This window comes from Bos grunniens, chromosome 28 (genome assembly GCF_055505025.1).
Source record: "Bos grunniens cultivar Pamir isolate PY7600 chromosome 28, Bosgru_T2T1.0, whole genome shotgun sequence".
In the NCBI taxonomy this organism is placed as follows: Eukaryota; Metazoa; Chordata; class Mammalia; order Artiodactyla; family Bovidae; genus Bos; species Bos grunniens.
Window position 1 is genome coordinate 32,383,326 of NC_141192.1, and position 20,920 is coordinate 32,404,245.

At 43.7% G+C, this 20,920-nt stretch overlaps 2 protein-coding genes across 19 annotated transcripts; one reads left to right on the forward strand and one right to left on the reverse strand.

Moving 5' to 3' along the window:
• Positions 1 to 802: 802 nt before the first annotated feature.
• HNRNPF (heterogeneous nuclear ribonucleoprotein F) lies at positions 803 to 19,925 on the forward strand. 18 transcript variants are annotated; one of them, XM_086382543.1, is made up of 6 exons: positions 1,156 to 1,225; positions 2,843 to 2,899; positions 12,134 to 12,299; positions 12,861 to 13,079; positions 15,067 to 15,126; positions 18,011 to 19,925. In XM_086382543.1, exon 6 carries the CDS (start codon positions 18,061 to 18,063, stop codon positions 19,303 to 19,305), a length of 1,245 nt encoding a protein of 414 aa, XP_086238669.1. In that variant the 5' UTR covers positions 1,156 to 1,225; positions 2,843 to 2,899; positions 12,134 to 12,299; positions 12,861 to 13,079; positions 15,067 to 15,126; positions 18,011 to 18,060; the 3' UTR covers positions 19,306 to 19,925. The 18 variants fall into 18 exon arrangements, with proteins under 18 accessions (XP_086238665.1, XP_086238674.1, XP_086238659.1 ...); XM_086382539.1 differs by lacking the exons at positions 12,134 to 12,299; positions 12,861 to 13,079 and adding an exon at positions 803 to 834 and having other exon boundaries at positions 1,158 to 1,885; XM_086382548.1 differs by lacking the exons at positions 12,134 to 12,299; positions 12,861 to 13,079 and adding an exon at positions 803 to 834 and having other exon boundaries at positions 1,158 to 1,225; positions 17,993 to 19,925.
• LOC147343095 (cytochrome c oxidase subunit 7C, mitochondrial) lies at positions 5,542 to 8,303 on the reverse strand. Its single transcript, XM_086382563.1, has one exon. It carries the CDS (start codon positions 8,215 to 8,217, stop codon positions 8,026 to 8,028), a length of 192 nt encoding a protein of 63 aa, XP_086238689.1. The 5' UTR covers positions 8,218 to 8,303; the 3' UTR covers positions 5,542 to 8,025.
• Positions 19,926 to 20,920: the final 995 nt, after the last annotated feature.

A 20,920-nucleotide genomic window follows, 5' to 3' on the forward strand; every position in this document is an offset into this window, starting at 1 on the left:
CTGGCGGGCTATGGTCCACAGGGTCGCAGAGTTGGACACGACTGAACAACTAACATTTCACTTTCACTCATAATCTGACCCTATTCCAAGCACCCCCTTATTAAGTGGTGGTTTTTAAAATAATCTTCTACTTAAGCAGTGATGAGTGCCTTCATATCTTCCTCTTTATGAAAGCTCCAAAAATAAAATAGTAATGATTAACTCCAGAACACATTAAAGAATCTGCTCCACTGCCTCAGGCAGGGTAGCCATTTCAGTTACCGTCTTGCCAGTCTGCTCAGGGGCTCTGACTGAAAACTAATTTTCCTCGGGGTCCTGAGGGCCACCTTTAGCAATCTTGGGGCTTCTCAGCCTAAGAGAGAATCGGTTGAGCAACCCCAGGTCAACTTGCTAATCCCTCTCTAAACCCTGCCCTCGGAGCCGCCTTTATAGGTTTCCGGTGTTCTCGGTTCCCTCTTTCTTCATTCTCAGCAAGAAATAACTCTGTTTTCTTCTGTTGCCCTGGCCTTCAATCCAGGGGTCCTTTGGGCTCAATATTTGGGGGACTCTCCCAGTCAGTATCTATTGCGGCTCAAAAGGGCCCCACTAACCATCCTAGAGAGCTCGCCCCCTGCTCGTAGCTCCCCTCCCAGCAGCGCCCCGGCTCCGTACGCCCCTGCCCCGCCCTACTACTAGCTAGCCAATCCCTGGCTCCGCTCTGGGAGCGTCACAATGGCGCCCCCGCGGCTCCGCCCCCGGACGCCCGCCTTGGAGACCCCGCCCCTCCGCGGTCTTTGCGTCTTTCCGGCTCCGTCTGGGAAGTGAGACCGCGTCGCGTCTTGTTGGGAGAAGCAGGTGGGATTCTGAGGGGAAGCCGGCCAGCGGTTACACCGGGAGCCGGGAGCGGGGCGGGGGCGTGAGTTCCTGGGGCTCTTGTTCCTGGGAACTTGGACGTGGGGCCGAGGAGGGGTAGGGCACTCCGAGAGCTTTAGGGCTTCCGGAAGCGCCGAGTGCGCACAACGGGCGGGGGTTGTGGACTCGGGCCTGCCGCGTGCCTGAACCCGCCCCTCGGGGCCCCCTCCCGGGGCGCGCTGCCAGGGGTTTCCATGGTGATGGTAAACAAGCCTCAACTGCCTCAGCCACAACTGCCAAGTCCCTAGCGTTCCACCCTCCTCTAGGTACTTAGAGGGACGACCAAGGTGCCGGATGTGAAGAAAAGCGGGGGCGTGGAGACTCGGAGCCCGAGGTGAGGGGTGGGACAGGCAGCGTCCGAGGCTCGCACACCAGGGACCGGCTGGGGACTGGGCCACTTGGCATTGAGGGCCGAGGAACTGAGATTTGGGGGTCAGCGGAGGCGGGATCTGGGGTGAAGGCCCTCACACCCGGGACCGATTGGGGTCTGGGCCTACGGGGGGAGTTGTGAACCGCGGGGCTGAGGTTTGGAGTCGGAGGAAATGGGCCGTGTATTCGGGGACCGACAGGGTACTGAAAGGGGACCCGGCCCACTGAGGGTGGGGACCGCGGGACTGAGATTTGGGCTTGGGGGAGGTGGATTTGAGGTCAGGGGCCTTATATTCCCGGCACTAGACCGCGGGGCTGAGGTTTGGACTTGGGGAAGTAGAGAGCCTCGTGCGGACTCCAGAGGGAGCAGAGCCCTAGCGCCCCTGGCAGGAGTAGGGTGGGAAGACCAGGCAACCGCTCGAGGAGGGTCATTTTAAAATGAAAGCGGTACTTGCACGTGGCTGAACGCGTCCGCGAGTTGAACTAGACGGGTTGGGACCTGACTCCTCCCCCCTCCCACGTTCCCGCTCGCCGAGCCTCGACTTTGGAGCGTTGCCGCCTTTTCTTCCTGTCCGTGCGGCGTGTGTGCCCTAAGCCCCGTCTGCATTCGTCTCCTGCTCTTGAGGTATCCTGCCTGTATTTTGGTTGAAACTCTGGTTCTCGTTGTCTTGGCTTGGTGACCACACTTCTGCTGAGCTATCTTAATTTGGCCGTTTCTTTTTTTTGTTCTGTACTACTTTTCTTTTGAATGTACTTTGTGCCCGTTCTTGCCTGCGCCCGAGAAACTTCTGGACGCAGCTCGCGCTGCGCCTCCACCTCCCTGTTCCCGCGTGGCTCACGGAAGGCGGCGCTGGGCGACCCGGGGCGGGGCTCTGCGAGTCGCGGGGACCCGACCGGCCTTGGACCCCGGTCTTTTACCTGAATGGTTGGAGGGGCCGTGGGCCTCTCCCCTTGAATATGTACTCTAAAGGGGCTCTCAGAGGTTCCCAACAAATAACCCCAGGCCCTAGAGAGCCGCCCCACCCCCACCCCCACTTCGCCGGGCACCAGCGAGTCCCGCGTCCTTTGGGATGCCCTCGGCAGTTTTCTAACCCTGGATGTCCTAAGACGAACCACCATGCTTCACAACTGTTTTCGAGGTTGAGGGGAGAGGGCCTGTCTGCCACTGCGGAGGGTGTTCGAAGGGAGAGCGGCCCGCGAGCCGCCATACTCTGAGGGGGGCGGTGCGGCCGCGGCGGCTTCCGGAAACCGCCGGCTGGGAGGCCGGGGGCGGGCGGGGGGGGCCTCGGGTGGTCCGACCCTTGTGGAACTCTTAGGGTTGAAGGCGGCAAATCTTTTAGAAACATCTTCGAAACTATTGATTTTACTGTAATTGTCAGTATTTCGGTCACGTTTTTAAAAGTTGACTGTTTCTGAATTTCTAGTAAAAATGAAAATAATTTGGGGTTCTCCGGTCAGATAAAAACCTGTTAGGGCCTATCAGTGAAAAGTGATGTTTTCAGTGCTAATTTTTAGGCAATTTTTCTTTTTTCATTTTAATTCCTGCACTTAATGAATATTGAGAGAGATCGTTTTATTACAGGTGTTAAGCAGATTCATCCTTTGCCTTGAGGATCTCATCTTCCTGTGTGCATTCTCTGTAAGTTGATTCGGTTTTTTATTTCCGTTTTACGGTGTCTCTGTTTTTTAATGGTTTATTTTAGTAACGTTCTTTTTGTATTATTTGCTTTTTGTTGCTTTTCTCTTTAACTGGCAAGTGACTGGTTTTCACTTGAGTACTGTTGTTACAGAGCTCCCTTTAAACATAAAATATCTGAAAAATGTGAGTTGATTTGAGGAGAGTTAGTCCTTGTTGTGACCGAAACTGAGGGAGAGTGTGGAGACAAGGGGTGCGTGCCCTTTGGAGTCGGTGCCTGGAGAGACTACAGAAACGGGAGGGGGCCACCTTCCACAGAGCTGACTTTACCACCAACCTGCCTTCTCCAATCTGAGTTCTGGTTCTCAGATTCTTTGTAGAAACACATTAAGTGACCCTTAACTGGATCCACACACAGAGCTAGGTGTTTTTCCACATTTTCTAATCGCATGCTCATGACCAGTTTGCAGGAAAGTATTACTGTGTTGTCATCATAGAGATGTGTCTTAAGGGATATAGGTGGGACTGGGACGCAGGTCTGCTTGACGGCTTCAGTCTTCTACCAGGGCCCCTGCCCCTAATTAGCTGCCACAAAGGTTCTTGAGGAGGACAGAAAACGGGGCAGAGGAGAGCCAGGCTCATCCAAGACCAGCCTGGCTTATTTTACAACAAATCCCGGGCATAGTAAGATTTTTATTCATAACTTTGTATTTCTAAAGACTTTTAAAATATAACCGCAATACCATTACCACACCTAAAAAAATAATAATTCTTTGATATCATCTAATACTCAGTGTTCACATGTACCTGATTGTGTAATATTTTTATGTAGCTGGTTGGTTTGATTTGGAATCCAAACAAGTTCATTATATATTTGTTAGATAACTATCCTTTAAGTTTATGTTTTTTTTTTTTTAATTGTTTGGCTGTGCTGGGGTGCTGCATGCAGGATCTAGTTTTCTTACCAGTGATGGAACCTGGTCCCCCTGCATTGGTAGCACCACGTCTTAGCCACTGGACCACTAAGGAAGTTCCCTCTTAAGTTATATTTTAAGCTAGAACAGCACTGTCCAATAGAAATACAATGCAAGTCACATAATTTAACATTTTCTGATGAAAAGAAACATACAGTTCACTTTAGTAATTTAGTTTAATGTGATATATATGTACCTTAAATAGATCCAAAATATCACTTCATCGTGTAATAAATTTTCATGCTTTTTTCCTGAACTAAACTTTCAGAATCCAGTGCGTGCTTATTTTATAGCACATCTCAATTTGCACCAGCCACAGTTCAATTGTGACAAAGAGGCTCCCTTATTAGTGAGGATCTAAAGGTTTTCTATTCTTAAAGTTTCTTCTTATGTAGAAGTCAGGTTTTGTGTCTCATGTAGAATTCTTTTCCCACACTCTGGGTTTTTCTGACTACATTCCCATGGAGTTAGTTGTTTGAGTCTCTGTCCTCTGCATTTCCTTTTAAAATGTTAGTTAACCTCTATACGCTGTTCTGATTCCCTTGAAATTTTTAAAAATATTGCATTGGAGGTGTTTTGTACTCCTGCCAGGGGCACATACTGGTTGGTGTCCCTTGTGATGTTAGCAGCTATTGATTGTTCTCTAGATGCATTGTTAATTATTTCCATATCTGTGATATTTTAATTCAGTATTCCTCATTTATTAGCAGGAGTACTCCTATAAGGAAGAAATTTTCTTTATTATTTGATTACTCTAAGATGTACTTTTATAAAAGGTTAAGGTTTTGATTTCTTATTTATATTTATCAATACTAGTGTAATGAACTGAATCTTTAGTATGTGCCAAAATCAGTAATTTTTCTGGTATCATTATGAAGTCATGGATTTTATCATAGAGGATGTGTTTTAATCCATTGTAGCTTTTATTCTCTTTGATGCTCACATTATTCAATTTTTGGCTAATGGGAGTGCCCTTAAGATTGGTTCCTGAGTTTCTTGACTCAACTTCATGGTCTTTGGCTTATTGAGTTTAAGATATAATACTTTCTTAAGTGGATCCATCAAAGTTCATTCAACTGGACCTCTGCTACTGCTAAGTCGCTTCAGTCGTGTCAGACTCTGTGCAACCCCATAGACGGCAGCCCACCAGGCTCCCCCGTCCCTGGGATCCTCCAGGCAAGAACACTGGAGTGGATTGCCATTTCCTTCTCCAATGCATGAAAGTGAAAAGTGAAAGTGAAGTCGCTCAGTCGTGTCTGACTTTTCGAGACCCCATGGACTGCAGCCTACCAGGCTCCTCCGTCCATGGAATTTTCAGGCAAGAGTACTGGAGTGGGATGCCATTGCCTAGTGATGGGCAATTGGGTTGTTAGTCTTTTCCTATTAGAAATAGTGCTGCAGTGCTTCATTTACGATTCTAATTTATCTTACATGGTGATGAGCATCTTTTCATGTTTAAGGGCATTTCTTTTTCTATCAATTGTCAATATATCTAGCCTTTAAAAATTTTTTTGGACTGTTAGACTTGTGTTTCTCTTTTTAGAAGCTCTCTATATGTTTAAAGATATTAACACTCTTGGGAATAAATTGCAGATGTCTTTCCCATTTTATCAGTGATATTTTTGCATAGCTTATGCTATTTTTAGCCATGCATAAGATGTTTAGGTTGGGTTTTTGTTTTTTTTTTTTTGATGTGTGTATATTTGTAACCCTATATGTGAGTCATGATCAGGCATGTTCTCTACTTCCAGTGTGGAGGAATTTTGTAATTTAGGATATTTCTTAGCATTTCTTAGAAATACGAAAAATCCTTAGCTAACTCCTATTTTACCTTCATTAAGATGCTAATGTGACATCATCAGTGATTAACTTGGAAATGATGAATTACAGTGGGATTCTTGGAATAAATCCAACTTGATCATGACATATTAAGTAGCCTTGTGTATTGTTGGATTTGGTTGTCTTATGTTTATGTAGGAATTTTTCATGTGAGTTCTGGAGTGAAATTAGCCTGTGAAACTGGATAAACTAATTCTAAAACTCTTGAAAAAATCAATTCCAAGTTTATTGTAGATTAAAATGTTTAAAAATGTAGATGAAAACAACAGAGCCTTTAAGTTTAAAAACTGTCCATATGGCCTTGGGCCAAGAGAAAGATTTCTGAAATAACACAAAAATCGATATTCATTTAAGAGAAAAATGACAAGAATGAAAAAATTCTAAACTATTATGTTTCTCTTACAGTATGCCTTTTCAAAAGTCCTGACTATATAAATATTAGAAATTCCTACCACATTCTCTCCTTTTAAGTTTATCTGCATGCAGGGATGATCCACAATTCACATCTCCAGTCTTCATCTTCACCCTAATTGAGGTCTTTTCTGCATTACTACAAATATTTGGTTAGAATAGTGCTGTCCAATAGAATTATGATATAAATGCTTTTTTTTTTCCATTTTTATATAATTCACATACCATACAGTTCACCTTTTTAAAGAGTATGATTCAGAGGGTGTTTTTTTAATTCGCAAAGTTGTAAAAAGCCATCACCACTAATTCCAGTATATTTTTGTTTGGTTAAAGTATAGTTGATTTCTAATATATTAATTTCAGGTGTAAGCACAGTGATTCAGTTATTCATGTGTATATTCTTTTTCCTTCAAGGTGATTACAAAATACTGAGTATAGTTCCCTCTGCTATGTAGTTAGGTCCTTGTTTATCTATTTCATGTTATGTGTATGTTAATTCCAACCTCCTGATTTACACCCCCTCCTTTTGCTATAAGTTTATTTTCTGTCTGTGAGCCTTCTTTCTGCTTTGTAAGTAAGTGTGTTTTGTTTTTAGCGTCTACCTATAAGCAGTATCATATTTGTCTTTGGTTTCACTTAGTATGATAGTCTCTAGGTCTATCTATGTGGCAGCAAATGGCCCGGTACATATTATGTTGAAACATTCCTAGAGTAAATTCCAGTTCATTATGGTGTATAACCCTTTTTATAGGTTGCTAGATTCATTTTATTAGTATTTTGTTGGAATTTTGCATTTATGCTCTTAGGGGTTATCTTGTGATATCTGTCTGGTTTTGCCATCTACAAGTGTATTAATTTGCTAGGGCTGCCATAAGAAAGTCCTGCAGACTTGGTGGCTTAAATAGAAATTTATTGTGCCATAATACTGAAGGCTAGAAGTCCTGCATTATGATATCAGCAGGTTTGGTTCCCTCTTGAGAAGCTTGAGGAATATATGAAGGATATGTTCCAGACCTCTCTGGTTTTTAGGTGGGTGTCTTCCCTCTGCTTTCTGTGTCCAAATTGCCCCTTCTTCATTTTGGAATACAGACGACATTAATTATGTCATTTTTAATTTAGCTATCTCTATAAATATATCCAAGTCTGGTCACATTCTGAGGTACTGGGGGTATCTTTAACATAAGAATTTTGGGGGCATGATGTTCAGCCCATAACAGACATAATTAATACTGGTCTTGTAGAATGAATTGAGAAATTTTTTAATAGTTTATTTTAATATATTGTGATTAGTTCAAAACATCCAAAATATTACTTTAGTACATAATGAAAAAATTGAAAGTGAAGTTGTTCAGTCGTGTCTGATTCATTGTGACCCCATGGACTGTAGCCTGCCAGGCTCCTCTGTCCATGGGATTTTCCAGGCAAGAATACTGGAGTGGATTGCCGTTTGCTTCTCCAGGGGAATCTTCTCAACTCAGGGATCAAACCCGGGTCTCCCACATTGCAGAAATATTTAATAAGTATTTTAATTATTATTTTTTTCTTTTTTGGCTGCACTGCAAGACTTCTGAGATCTTAATTTTCCAACTAGTGATTGAACCCTCAGCAAGTGAGCAAGCAAGTGGGATCCTAACCACTGGACCACCGGGGAATTCCCTGCAATTCTTTTTTTTTTTTTTTTTTTAAATCAAATACATATTTAATTAAGAAACTAATAATGCAATATTACCCAAACAAAATGTAAGCACATGTTCAATTACCATGTTCCATATTTCAGAGAAGAGGCATTAAGGATTTATGCTGTAAGTTTATTTACAAACATATCTAGGATGCTGAATTCAAGGGATTGATCCTTTTAAGAGACTGCACCTCTTAATATGCTCCTCTTCCTATCTGTCTCATGGATTACTTTTTCAGCAGTTGGTGTCTTACTATAAAGAAAGGTGCAGCAAATCCAGACCCAAAGAACAAAGTCATCATAGCTAGTAATCTCCACTTGTTTTCCACTGAAAATGGTATATTCTTCCCTGGACCCTCCTCATAGTGGCTCCGACGAACCACTGAGGTTGTGAACCTCCGGATGCTCTGTCCCAACATAGCGCTGTTGGACGCTCTACAAAAGATCCAGAGACCGGAGGCGGAAGAAATGGCGGCTGCAAACCTACCGCTCCTTGCCTCACGACCTTGCTCCTCTAACTGCAAGGATCGAAAGGGAAGATGGGAAAAATCCCCTGCAATTCTTTGTATATGTACTAAATTTTATCACTTGGGGCACATCTCAATTTGTTCTTGGCACATTTCAAGCTCTATGGGCTACTCTTTTTTTTTTTTTTTGCTACTCTATTTTTATCCTTTGTACCTAACCTGTTCTTTTTTTCAAAGCAGTTTTCCTTTGTACTTTAAATTTAGTTTACCAGCATATGCTTGATTTTTGTGTTTTTAAAGTATCTGTGGGGAACTACACAACAGTGTTTATCTTAAGCCAGGAAGGTTTCCTTCTATTCTTTATCTGTTCTCCTGCCTCCGTTTTGTCTTTTTATTCTCGAATGCCTACCATTCACTTGTTTCTCCTGTCCTGTCTCTTATTATATGAGTCCTCTGAATTTCATCTCTTCCCCCTTGTTTTTTTTTTTTTTCCTCCTTTGTTTTGAGCTTATTTCTTCTACTTGGTTTTCCAAGCCACTAACCTTTCTTTCATTATTAACTATAAATCAAAACTCAGTTTTTAGCACTGGAAAATGTTTCATTCTGTAATCAGGTCTGTTAAAATATTTACTAAAGTTTAGTGCAGTATTTCTTTTTCCTAGAAAACTGTTGTGTGCTGTTGTCCGGCTTGTATTACTGTTGCTAGAGCCCCTCTCAAGTACATAGTCCTGTTCCTTTGCTGCTCTTGGCTCTGTTCTCCACTCCCCTGGCATAGTGTGCTTGTGGTCCTGAGCAGTGAACATTGAGCACCAGGAGCTATAACTGCCTCCATTCTTATGGCAGCTGCAGGTGATCTGACAAGGTGTCAGCTCTCCCCCTGGTCCCACGAGGAAGTTCCAGGCCTCCTGAATGGACTGGGCATTTGTTAATACAGGTGACAGATACTTCCCTCTGTTGAGAACAGATTTTTAGCACTAGAGATCTAGTGTTTCTATTTTATGAACTGCCACACCTGATATTTTTTCTGTTCTAACTTTAGACATTAATTCTTGAGTCACCAACAAAATGCAGTCAATATCATGGAACGACTTCTTGTTTTATGTTGGCTAAAAAATTGTTCCGTGTGTTCATTTCAAAACAGACATTATAGATATGATTATTTCAACACAAACTTTATAGATATGATTTACCTAACAGTATATTACAGTTTTTGCTTTTTAGTTAACACAGCTTTTGAGAAATGAACACTGGGGAAAACAGTGTATTATTCCCCCAGGCTTAGCTACAGTAAGGTAAAGAGCCTAATAGTCTAAAGATAATGGAAAACAGCCTTCCTGTTGCTTTCAGATTATGACATATCTTCTTTGACATATGAAAATATAATGGCAAACATTTAAAGTGTCAATGTATTTTAATCCTTCATCTATAGCTTTTCTCTTTTTTAATTGAAGTTAATTTACAATATTGTGTTAGTTTCTGGTGTATAGAAAAGTGATTCAGCTGTCTATATATACCTTTTCATATTCCTTCCTGTTATAATTTATTACAGAATATTGAGTGTACTTCCTTGTGCTGTACAGTAGGACCTTATTATTTCATATTAGTTTGTATCTTAAACATTTTTCTTATTTTTGAATTTAGTAAGAACTAAATATAGTGATTAAAAGGATTCACTACAAATTAAAAATATTTTTACAAAGCATATCCTAACAAATGACTACATTTTAAAGTCTTACCTGTATACCAGGGTAAAAACGTTTTAACATTTCCACCCCTGTTCATGCAGCTTCTGATGTGTTTAAATGTCACTTCCTCAGAATCCCTATATGAGTTAGCCCCCATTTTCTAATTTGGGGTTATTTCAGAATTTGTCATCACATGTTTATTCTTTATTGATTCCTAGTCCACTGTTCTGTGGACTTAGCACAGTACCTGCATTTTGTTAGTGCACAATATTTCTGGGTTAATGAATGACTTGAGATTGAGTAAATTTTATCCTGCTGCATATCACTCAAATCCTTTGACACGCTTGAGTTTCCACCACAATGTTTTTGTTGCAGAGTATCATCAGTTCTTCCAAAATTTGACTTATTTCTTCCCATCTAGTTTCCATGCATCTGTTCCCATCATTCATCTTCCAGAGAGCAGCTAGACTGTTCTGTTGGAAAGCAAAACTCGTTTCCATTGGTCTTAGAATAAATAAAGTCTAAAATACGGTATCAGGCCTTCAGGGCCTTGGGGGAATCTTGCTCTGCTTCCCTCATTGATCTCAGTCCTGGCTGCAGGCGTTTTTGGGTGTTTTCTGTCCCAATACTTTCCCCTGTGTATTCTGTACATGTTGTTCCTTCACTGGGCAGGAACCCTATCGTGACTGATCAATTATTAACACTAAGCTAGCCAGTGTCATCAACCAGTTAAGCCAAGAAAGCATATATAACGTTACTAAACTGAAACAAATACATTGAAAAAAGTGAGGAAACGGATGTCAGTCGTGTAGATTACCAAGAATATGTTTTGACAAGGTTTTTAGGAAGTGAGAAAAGTGAAATAAATGCTCAGGAAGCAGTCAGGGTACTCATTTCTGTAGATAACTCTTTCCCAAAACAAGCCAATTTCATGGCTTAATTTTTCTTCAGAATATTATTTCTTGAATGTATGAGTTTTTAGTGTCTTTGTCATTTCCGTGGGATAGCTGCATTTTAAATCCTATCACCCAGCTTCAATAGCTACCAGTTGTGGACAGTTTTTCTTTACATCCCCCATTTTTTGAGGCAGATCCCATCCCATCCATCACACCATTTCACCCACAAATATTTAAAAATGTATCTCTAAAAGCTAATGCCTTTCGTTTTAGGATAACTAATTTCGTTACTTAAGTAAATATAATACTTTAATATCAAATTTCTAGTCGATGTTCAGGTATTTCCTAAATTGTCCTATAAATGTTTACCAATTTGTTTGAATCAAGATCCATATATTTCCCATATATCGTGAATCCCTGATAATTCTTGTTATTTTTATTGAAGTGCTCCCTTGAAGCTATTTTGTTGAAGGACCGGCTATTGTGCTTGTCTAGTTTCCCAGGGTCTTTGCAGACTGCATTATTACATTCTCACTTAGTATGGTTCCTTTTCCCTATAAATTCTGTAATTAGATTCTTAGACTTTTCAAGATAAAAACTTTATTACTAAAAGTATTAAACATACACAAAAGTAAAGACAACAGTATAAAACTCCATGTACCCATCCCTCAGCTTCAGTAATTACTGAATCATGGCCCATGTACTGACTCCCACCACTCAAGATTATTTAGAAACAGATTCTAGATAATCATACGAATCTCTAACGACTTAAACACAGCAACAAAGCTACAACTAAAATTTTATAGTTTCTTCATATAAATTCAAGTCACTGCTAACATTACTGCAATTGCCTTATAATTGTTTTCCAGTTCATTTGAATTAATATTCAGGTGTTCATAAAATGTAATTGCTTGCTAGGTTGTAAAGTTAAAGAATTGCGAGTTTTAAAATTAATCCTTTTAAACTGAAAAAAGTTGTATGACTGCTCAAACCTACAAAACAAGGTACTGTATATACAAAGAGGATTCTGCCTTTTGTACATTAGTTTTCATTCGGAATTCTTTCCTGCCTTAAAGAGTTTGTTTGTTGTTGGGTTTTTTTTATTTTACGGTTTCTCCTTCCTTAAGAGTGGTGACGGCTAACTCCTCCCCTCCTCTCCGCCTGTACTCTGGACTTTTCTCTACCCTGGCACCTCTCCTGAGAGCTCACTCAGAACGGTCTTCCTCGTTGCTTTCCTTCCCTCCTCCCACTTCCTGCCTTGGCCGACCGCGCGGGCCGCACCTGCAGGGCGCGTTTCCATTGGTGACATCTTGGCGGGCCCGCCAGTGGCACTTCCTCCTTTACACCCCGTGACCCACGTCCGGCTCGCCGCCCTCCCAGTCACGCGGCCTCTGCCTCCGGGACGCAGCCCCGTGCGCCGGCCTTCCGCACTCCAGGCCCCGGACCCGTCGTGGTGAGCCGCCGCGAGCGGACGACCCCCGCCCGCACTTCCCCCAGCCCCCGTGGGTCCCTGGAACTCCCCTACCTCCTCCCGCGCAGCCGCCCCCTACCCCCAGGAACTCTTTCTGCCCCCTCTCGCTGCCCCAGGAACTCCCCCTCCCCCACCTACCCTGCGTCCCCAAGGAAGTCCCCCCGACCCGACCCGACCCGAGAGCTCCGCCCCCAGCCCCGGGAGCCGCCCGCCCCCCTCGGGTACCGGGAACTCTTCCTCACGGCTCCACGGAGCCCCTGGGATTCGGGAGCTCCGCCTTCCCTCCCCCGCGGCTCCGGGAAGCCCGGGCCTGAGAACTCTTGCCCACTTCGCTGCGAACACTTTCGCCTCTATCCGCGGCCTGAAAACTCTGCCACCCTAGTGAGTCCCCGCTGTCCTGGGAGCCCCCCCCGCCCCACCTCGGGCCCCGGGAGCCTACGTCGCGTGACCTTCCCCTCCCCCCAGCTCGCGCGGCCCGGGAAGCCTCTCCCTCCCCCACCCGTAGTTCGCCCCGCCCCGGAAGCTCCCGCTGACCCCGCCCAGGCCCGTGGATGGGGCCCCCTGTCGTCGGGCCTTCCTGTAGGGCTTTGCCGACCGAAGGCTGTCGGATCGGCGGTTGGAGGCCGAGCGAACCCCTTCACGTCCCAGTGCCCCCGCCAGGAGCCTAGCGTCCGGGACTGATACCGCGCTTCCCGCCGAAATCGCTCAGACGCGCCCCTGGCGGCCCGCGGCCGCGAGCTTGAGAGCGCACTTTGAAGCCTGGTACGAAGCGTTTGCCCCCAGCCAGTTGAGTTTCAATTTCAGGTTGATAACAAAAGGAGGTGCACCTGGCCTTTCCGCGGAATCTTCTGCGTTTTTAAGCTTCGGGTGGAGTTGGGGGTCCTTTGGCTGTAAACTGCGCTTGCTGGTTGAAAATAGAAATCGGTCCTGCTCTCTTCAGCGGTAAGTTTTAGGGCAGAGTCAACTGCGTAATCCTGAGGCGGCGTCTCCCGTGGACTGTGATTTAAGAGGTAGAACTTTCTGATTAATTAAGACAACCTACCAGTCTGTGCGTGCTGCCAGCTGTAGGTTAAAATTCATTTACAAGTAAGGGCGAAAATGCTTTTCAGGCCCCATTGGGACGCGGATAAAGCAGGGTGAAGCCAGGGAGCTGCTGAGTTCCAGTCCCTGAATAGAAACGGTGGGGGCGCAGTTTGAGCCGCCCTGTGTACTTCGTAGATAAACCTAATCAGTCGGGCGCTGGAGGTGCGCCCTTTTTATCTCGATGGGTCTACCTGGATCTCAACTAAATCTTGCCTAACCAGTATAGTAGAGTGAGGTCGAACTCGTTCTGGAATACCTCCTGGGAGCAGTTAGATATGTTGAATCTCGGCCCCGGCCCAGATCTATTGTTTTAGAATCTGCCTTTTAACAAGATCCTTGGGTGGTCCGTGTGCTCACTTACGTCATAGACCACTTGCGGGCAGGGGGGTGGAGTTGTGCAAAATGAGTCTACAGGTGCTGGACCCAAGAGGAGTGTTTTGTAACACTTGGCCCCAGTGGTGTCGACGGGCTGTCGGGGAGCCGGGTGGGAGACCAGTGTATATCCTTAACGCTTGAACATGTGTGCGCCATAGTTCAGCCACGTGGGAATCGGTTTCCTCATGTCTGACCGCCCCCGGGTTTGCGTGTCCGAGCAGGGGCTTTTGGTCTGCGGACCACACTGGAATGAGCATGTAGCAGAGTGATAAACCCAGGCAAAGAATTCGGACCACTAAGATGACCGGGCTCTCTACCCTTTAGATTCTACTCTTTTCTGAGGGTAGAGGAGAGGGACAGTTGAAGCTTCTTGAAAACCCTCGTCTAGAGAATTTGAAACTGTTAACTTCTTAAATTGTAGTACTTTATGTAGATTTTCCTCCCCAAAGTAGTATCTCATGTAAGAGAGGGTGCTAATAAGGCAAGACAGGTACTGTGTCTATGGCAACAGGCTCAGAGAAACTGACTTTTCTCAATTCTGTGGTTCTAAAACTAAGAATGTTCTTTAGTTCTCAAACGAATTCGCTGGACATACCAAAGTTTTCTGCTACAGCTTTATTCTGTGGCTGTGGTTGATGGTAGATTGATGTTTTTCCTATTTTAAAACATTTCAACACTACCTCCCCTCATTCTCAGTTAAAAGAGCAATGTTATATAAATACAAGTCTCAAGAAATGAAATTATTAAAAACAGGGAAGGAAAATCTTTTTAATATCTCCACCCAGACCTCCAGGGATGTTTGCAAATTGTAAATACTGTTAGGACAGTTTATAGCAAACTACTTTTGCCTGGAGCAAGTCTCTGTGAATACGGCCTGGTCTCCAGTGCCGATCAGCGGGTGCAACTCCTCTCCCCCCTGCTCGGCCTGCCTTCTGCTTCCGGGAACCGCTCCTCGACCCAGCCCCGCCCAAAAGGTGCGCCTCCCACTCTAGGTATTTAAATTTTCTTAACCACGGTTAGGGGTTTCTGTACAGAACGCGCCTTCTGAGTAAATCTTTCAGGGCAAGTGGGATGGTTCCAGGCTGTTATTCTCTGTATTACCCTATGAAAAAGGTAAACCTATCCAAAGCTGTTGGGGTGGGACGGGCGTGTACTTTCTTTAAGGCAACCTGGTGCTTGCCACGGCTCCGGAGAGGAGCTCAGAGCCGGTCCCAGTCAGGGGATTGCTGCCTCTTCTCGCTCCGGGAGTGCTGGGACATTAAGGTAAAATTTCCTTGTCGCTCTTTTTTAGGACGATTCGTTACCTACCTGGAGTGTCTTTGACTGTGGGCATCCCCCGGTGTTCTTTAAGGTGAGCTATTTTAAGAAAATTAATTTCTCAGTTTATAATTGATTTCTTGATACAGATAACTTCCTGAGTGAAAACTTTTTTTCACTAGCTGTAAATCTAACGTTGAGCAGAAAGCCAGCTTATTTTCACAAGTTTTAGTTAATGTACTGAAAGTCTGCGAAGAATCCAAATGTAGAGGATTCTGAGGTCAACAGAAAGGATATTGCTCTGTGTTTTAGAAGTACATATGTGTTTTGGGAAAGTGCTTTTTTCGCTTTATAATTTCTGTTTTGGGCACTTTAATTCTTACATGACATATTTGTTTTTTTATGCTTCCTGTCCCCCCCCCCCCCCCCTTCTGCTTGTCTTTTTTAACCTAACCAGAAGGTGGTGTTGGCCCCACGTGGCTGTCAGTTAATCTCTTGCTAATCTTGGGCCTGCTGTGCTGGGGGTGGGACTACAGTGACCTACAGAATAGATAAGTCTGTTGCCACTAGCCTTTCAATGCAGTTGCAAAGAGTTTTAAACAAATTATGGATTGTTTCCCTAGAATGCTCTGGGATCATAGAACTATAGATTTAATTTGTGGGGGGGGAGAAAGTCTTGTGGAAAAGTTGGTAAATTTAAGCTGAGACCGTAAGGATTAGTGGGATTTAGCTAGACAGATTGGGTGGGCTATCTTCAGACAGATAATTACTACGTGTGTCAATTCCAGTGGAACAGAGAGCCTGCCACATTTCGGCACAGAGAAATACGGGAATAAAGGTTTGTTTGCTTTCTAATGCAAGTGTGTTTCAGGTCAAAGTTTCAAGGCCTGAGCACCCCCTTGGCCCTATGATTTGTGTTCCAGACAGTGGGGAGCCACTGAGGTGTTGAAACACAAGTGACATAAAATTGCTCTTAAAACAGCTACAGGTTGGGCTGGTAGCAAGGATTGGAAAAGTTGTAGATGTGAATGTCTTGGAAAGGGCTTGTTGGTATTGGAAGTAGAAAGGGATGAAGGCGATGCACAAAGATGATGATGATGATTTGATATTCAAATCATAACGTCAAGCAGGTCTAAGGACCAAAGTAAGATATGAGAAACCTCTATACTTGTTGGAATCAAGAGTTGCTGAATAGAATTTAGGCATGGATTAGGAATAGGATTAGGGTGGAGAATGGGATCACCCCCCCAAAGAAATGATGAGCTCATTAGATTTAAGGGCTTATAAGTTGTTCAAAGATTGCTTCAGTTTCATTCTAGAGCCTTTGGATGACAGGTAAGGCCATTTATGCCGCACCCAGGGTACTGTAGAAGAGTTTCAGAAAAAAGCAGTGTAACCTGTGGAATGGAGTTTGTCTAGGCCAGTCTTGCCCTCGGGGAGTCTTAAGTCTAGGAGCCTGTGTGTCCTGAACCCAGAATTGGCCCTGGACATACAAGGATCAGGTAAGGTTGCCTGAAAAAAGGGGGCCAGTGATTATGTATTGTTAAACCTTGGGGAAGGACTTAAAGAGGCAGAGTACCTAAGGAATTAACAGGAAAACCAAGAGCCAAGAGGAGAAAGGATTTCCAGAGAGAATGGTTAAATCCTGAGGGCACAGAAGAGATGGAGATAAGAAAATGTTTCTTTTCTTGCCATAGAGATCCTTGGCAGAGTGAGATGTGCCCTAGTTTAATGGTGGGGTAGGGTAGGGCATGTAAGAAGTCTTTCTGAAGATGAGATTTCACTGAAAGGGAAAACAAAACCAAGTAGCTGGAGGCAAAGTTGGTATCAGAAAAGATACCTTAGGGGATACCTTATATCTTATAAAGATACCTTAGGGGATGATTAGAAATGAGAAAATCTCCTTAATTGATGGGGAAAAGTGTTCAGTGAAGTTTGTGTGAAGATGAAGATTGCTTGGGGTGGGTGGAGTTGACCAGGGCAGAGCCACAGATAAGAGCTCAGCTACAGAAGAAGCAACTCCCTTGTTTATAAAGTTCTAAAACTTGCTCTGATTTGCTTCACCAGGTCTCTGTTAAACCGATTTACTTTACTTTTCTTACCATTCATGCTTTCTAGTTTTAATCGTGGGGTTTTTAGAAATCTGTCCATGTTTTGCTCTAATCGTGTAAATATGCCATGCCATTTTAGATAGTTTTAGGATTGATCTGAGGTAAGATTCTGTTTTATCTTTTTCTGTGTGATAACGTGCCTAAATTTTTTTGAAAAGGCATCTTTACCACTGACTTAATAGCTACATCTGTTACACTTGTTATCAAATGACAATTCCATAAAACTTGTATATACTTGTGCCTGTTCTGAATATATTTTTGGCCCTATCTGTATTTTTATTGTCCGTGTTATTCATGTATTGCTATCTGACTCAGCTCCCGCTCTTCAGAATGCTGCCCTTCGACATGGATTTAACCTTTACTCTTTTTTAGCTTGGACTCTAGGTGTCAGATGCCACTTGCACTTCATGGCACTTTGTCAGGAGGGGCACCTGTCATGCCTCTTGTACAATGAAGAGTCCATTCCATTTCTAGTCCCTCAGTGAAACACAGTGATGTGTGTGTTACGTTGAACAACGTAATGTGTTTTATTTTGGTTTTTTGGGGGGGGGAGGGGGGTCATGCTGTGCTGCTTATGGGACTAGGGATTGAACCCAAGCCATGGCAGTGTGAAACTGAGAGGCATATAATTTGATTTCTATGTTTGCATCTCATATAACTGATACTCTGCTGATGTACTTACCTGTTTTAGATATGTCTTAATTTGACCTTGCACTTGATTGGGGTTTTGAATAGACAGTAGGACTTGCCACCTACTCTCTTGCGTTTTAGTGATGCAGTAATACAATCTGTTTTCCTTTAGTTTCATATTCTTGTTATACGTATTAAATGAAAATTTATGTAAAGTAGTTTTTGCTTTCTTTTCAGCCACAAAAGCTGCACCCAAGCTTGTTTGACGTCTGCTCTGTCGAGTGTCCATGATGTTGGGCCCTGAGGGAGGTGAAGGCTTTGTGGTCAAGCTCCGTGGCCTGCCCTGGTCCTGCTCTGTTGAGGATGTGCAGAATTTCCTCTCCGACTGCACGATCCATGACGGGGTCGCAGGTGTTCACTTTATCTACACTAGAGAAGGCAGGCAGAGTGGTGAGGCTTTTGTCGAACTTGAATCAGAAGATGACGTAAAATTGGCCCTTAAAAAAGACAGGGAAAGCATGGGACATCGGTACATTGAAGTGTTCAAGTCCCACAGAACCGAGATGGATTGGGTGTTGAAGCACAGTGGTCCAAACAGTGCTGACACTGCCAATGATGGTTTCGTACGACTTCGAGGACTCCCGTTTGGATGCACCAAGGAAGAGATCATTCAGTTTTTCTCAGGGTTGGAAATCGTGCCAAACGGGATCACATTGCCTGTGGACCCCGAGGGCAAGATTACAGGGGAAGCCTTTGTGCAGTTTGCCTCACAGGAGTTAGCAGAGAAGGCTCTAGGGAAGCACAAGGAGAGAATAGGGCACAGGTATATTGAGGTGTTCAAGAGCAGTCAGGAAGAAGTTAGGTCATACTCGGATCCCCCACTGAAGTTCATGTCAGTGCAGCGGCCAGGGCCCTATGACCGCCCTGGCACAGCCAGGAGGTATATTGGCATTGTCAAGCAGGCAGGTCTGGAGAGGATGAGGTCTGGTGCCTACAGTGCAGGCTATGGGGGGTATGAGGAGTACAGCGGCCTCAGTGATGGCTACGGCTTCACCACCGACCTGTTTGGGAGAGACCTCAGTTACTGTCTCTCTGGAATGTACGACCACAGGTATGGAGATGGTGAGTTCACTGTCCAGAGCACCACTGGACACTGCGTCCACATGAGAGGTCTGCCCTACAAAGCCACAGAGAACGACATTTACAACTTCTTCTCCCCGCTCAACCCTGTGAGAGTCCACATTGAGATCGGCCCTGATGGAAGAGTGACGGGCGAAGCTGATGTTGAGTTTGCCACTCATGAAGAAGCCGTGGCGGCCATGTCCAAAGACAGGGCCAATATGCAACATCGATACATAGAACTTTTCTTAAATTCCACAACAGGGGCCAGCAACGGGGCATATAGCAGCCAGATGATGCAAGGCATGGGGGTGTCAACCCAGTCCACTTACAGTGGCCTTGAGAGCCAGTCTGTGAGCGGCTGTTACGGGGCTGGCTATGGTGGCCAGAACAGCATGGGTGGATATGACTAGTTTTGTTAGTAGCTTTTGAGTTATTTCAGTCAAATTTTCACAGGCAGCCAACAAGCAGTGAAAAGCAGTTATTACTCTAGAGGAAGCTATGGGACCCAATTTGCACCATGAGTTTGTGAAATCTGGATTAAAAAATTACCTCTTCAGTGTTTTCTCATGCAAACTTTCTTCTAGCATGTGATATTGAGTAAACTAAAACTTTTCAGCTTTTCTCAATTAACATTTTGGTAGTGTACTTCTGGAGTGATGTTATCTGAGTTTAAAGTAGTTTTAAGTATGTTAAATGTGGATCTTTTACACCACATCATCGTGAATACATTGGGGAGGCGTGCTTTTTTGGAAAACTCAAGGTGCTAGATCCCTAATTCAAAGAGGACATTTCTCATGTTTGTTCATTCTAGTTTATTTTCATTTAAAATCTCTTAGGTTAAGTTTAAGCTTTTTAAAAGTTAGTTTTGAAAATTGAGACACATTACTAATACTGTAGGAATTGGTGAGGCCTTGACTTAAAAACTTTCTTTGTACTGTGATTTCCTTTCGGGTGTATTTTGCTAAGTGAAACTTGTTAAATTTTTTTGTTAACTAAATTTTTTTCTTAAAATAAAAAGACTTTTTCACAATGACTGGCACAGACTATATACTCACCAACAAATAGCAAAATGACTTGGGTGGTTGAATTTAATACTGCTGTGTTAAACAGTGTGAATTTTAAATTTAGCACTATGATTTCCCTTGTGTTCTTATAACAAGGCTAAATTAAAAACTTTAAAAACATTAAACACACGAGTGGAGATGGTGACTAGAAACTAGAATAGAAACATAGAGTTCCAGTTTTCCTGTGACTTTTTTTCTGTTCATCGGCCATTTGTAATATCCTGATGTTTCCTTTATACCAGGGTGGCACCTATTCATAGCTAGAGGTCTTTAGTTTTTGGTGCTACATACATTGAGTCATTAACCACAATTTATGGTTTTATATAAGATGTGCTGTTTGGAACAGTCTCCCATATTTATTATTTTGATAGGACACACTCAGGTTACAGTTATTGGTTATTGCAGGATATGCATATTCTGAAGTTTGAGACCTACATCCAAATTGTTGGTAGAAAATTGTTGATCTAGCAGTGGGAACAGCATTACAATCACATTAAACACTATCAAGACTTTAACATGAGAGAATTTCACTTCGTGGGTGTTCATTTTCCCACTTTAGAGTCCAATCAGTGTAGCCCAGATCTAATAAGTCTGTAGGTAGACGAGAGGGAGTCTTGGGCCTTTCCTAACTGTGTTGGACTTCATGGCCCCACCCTGTCATTCTTCCCACCAGTGGTCTGCTGACTCAGATGGCAAAGATACAGTGGCAGCATCACCCAGGAATGCCAGAGCTAGGATGCAATGAAAAGGCTAAGATTTAATTAGAGCAGTGAAGTTTCAGGGAGTATATTTATTCCCTGTAGATCTTGGCAAATTTAAAAGTTCAAATATGGAAGGAGTGGGCTTCCCTGGTGGCTCAGATGGTAAAGAATCCACCTGCAATGTGGAAGACCTGGGTTTGATCTCTGGGTTGGGAAGGCCCCATAGAGGAGGGCATGGCAACTCACCTGAAGAATTCCCA

Bases quoted from the DNA above. Each gene is read 5' to 3' on its own strand.
- HNRNPF (XM_086382539.1), top strand. From the start codon at position 18,061: ATGATGTTGGGCCCTGAGGGAGGTGAAGGCTTTGTGGTCAAGCTCCGT.
- LOC147343095 (XM_086382563.1), bottom strand. From the start codon at position 8,217: ATGTTGGGACAGAGCATCCGGAGGTTCACAACCTCAGTGGTTCGTCGG.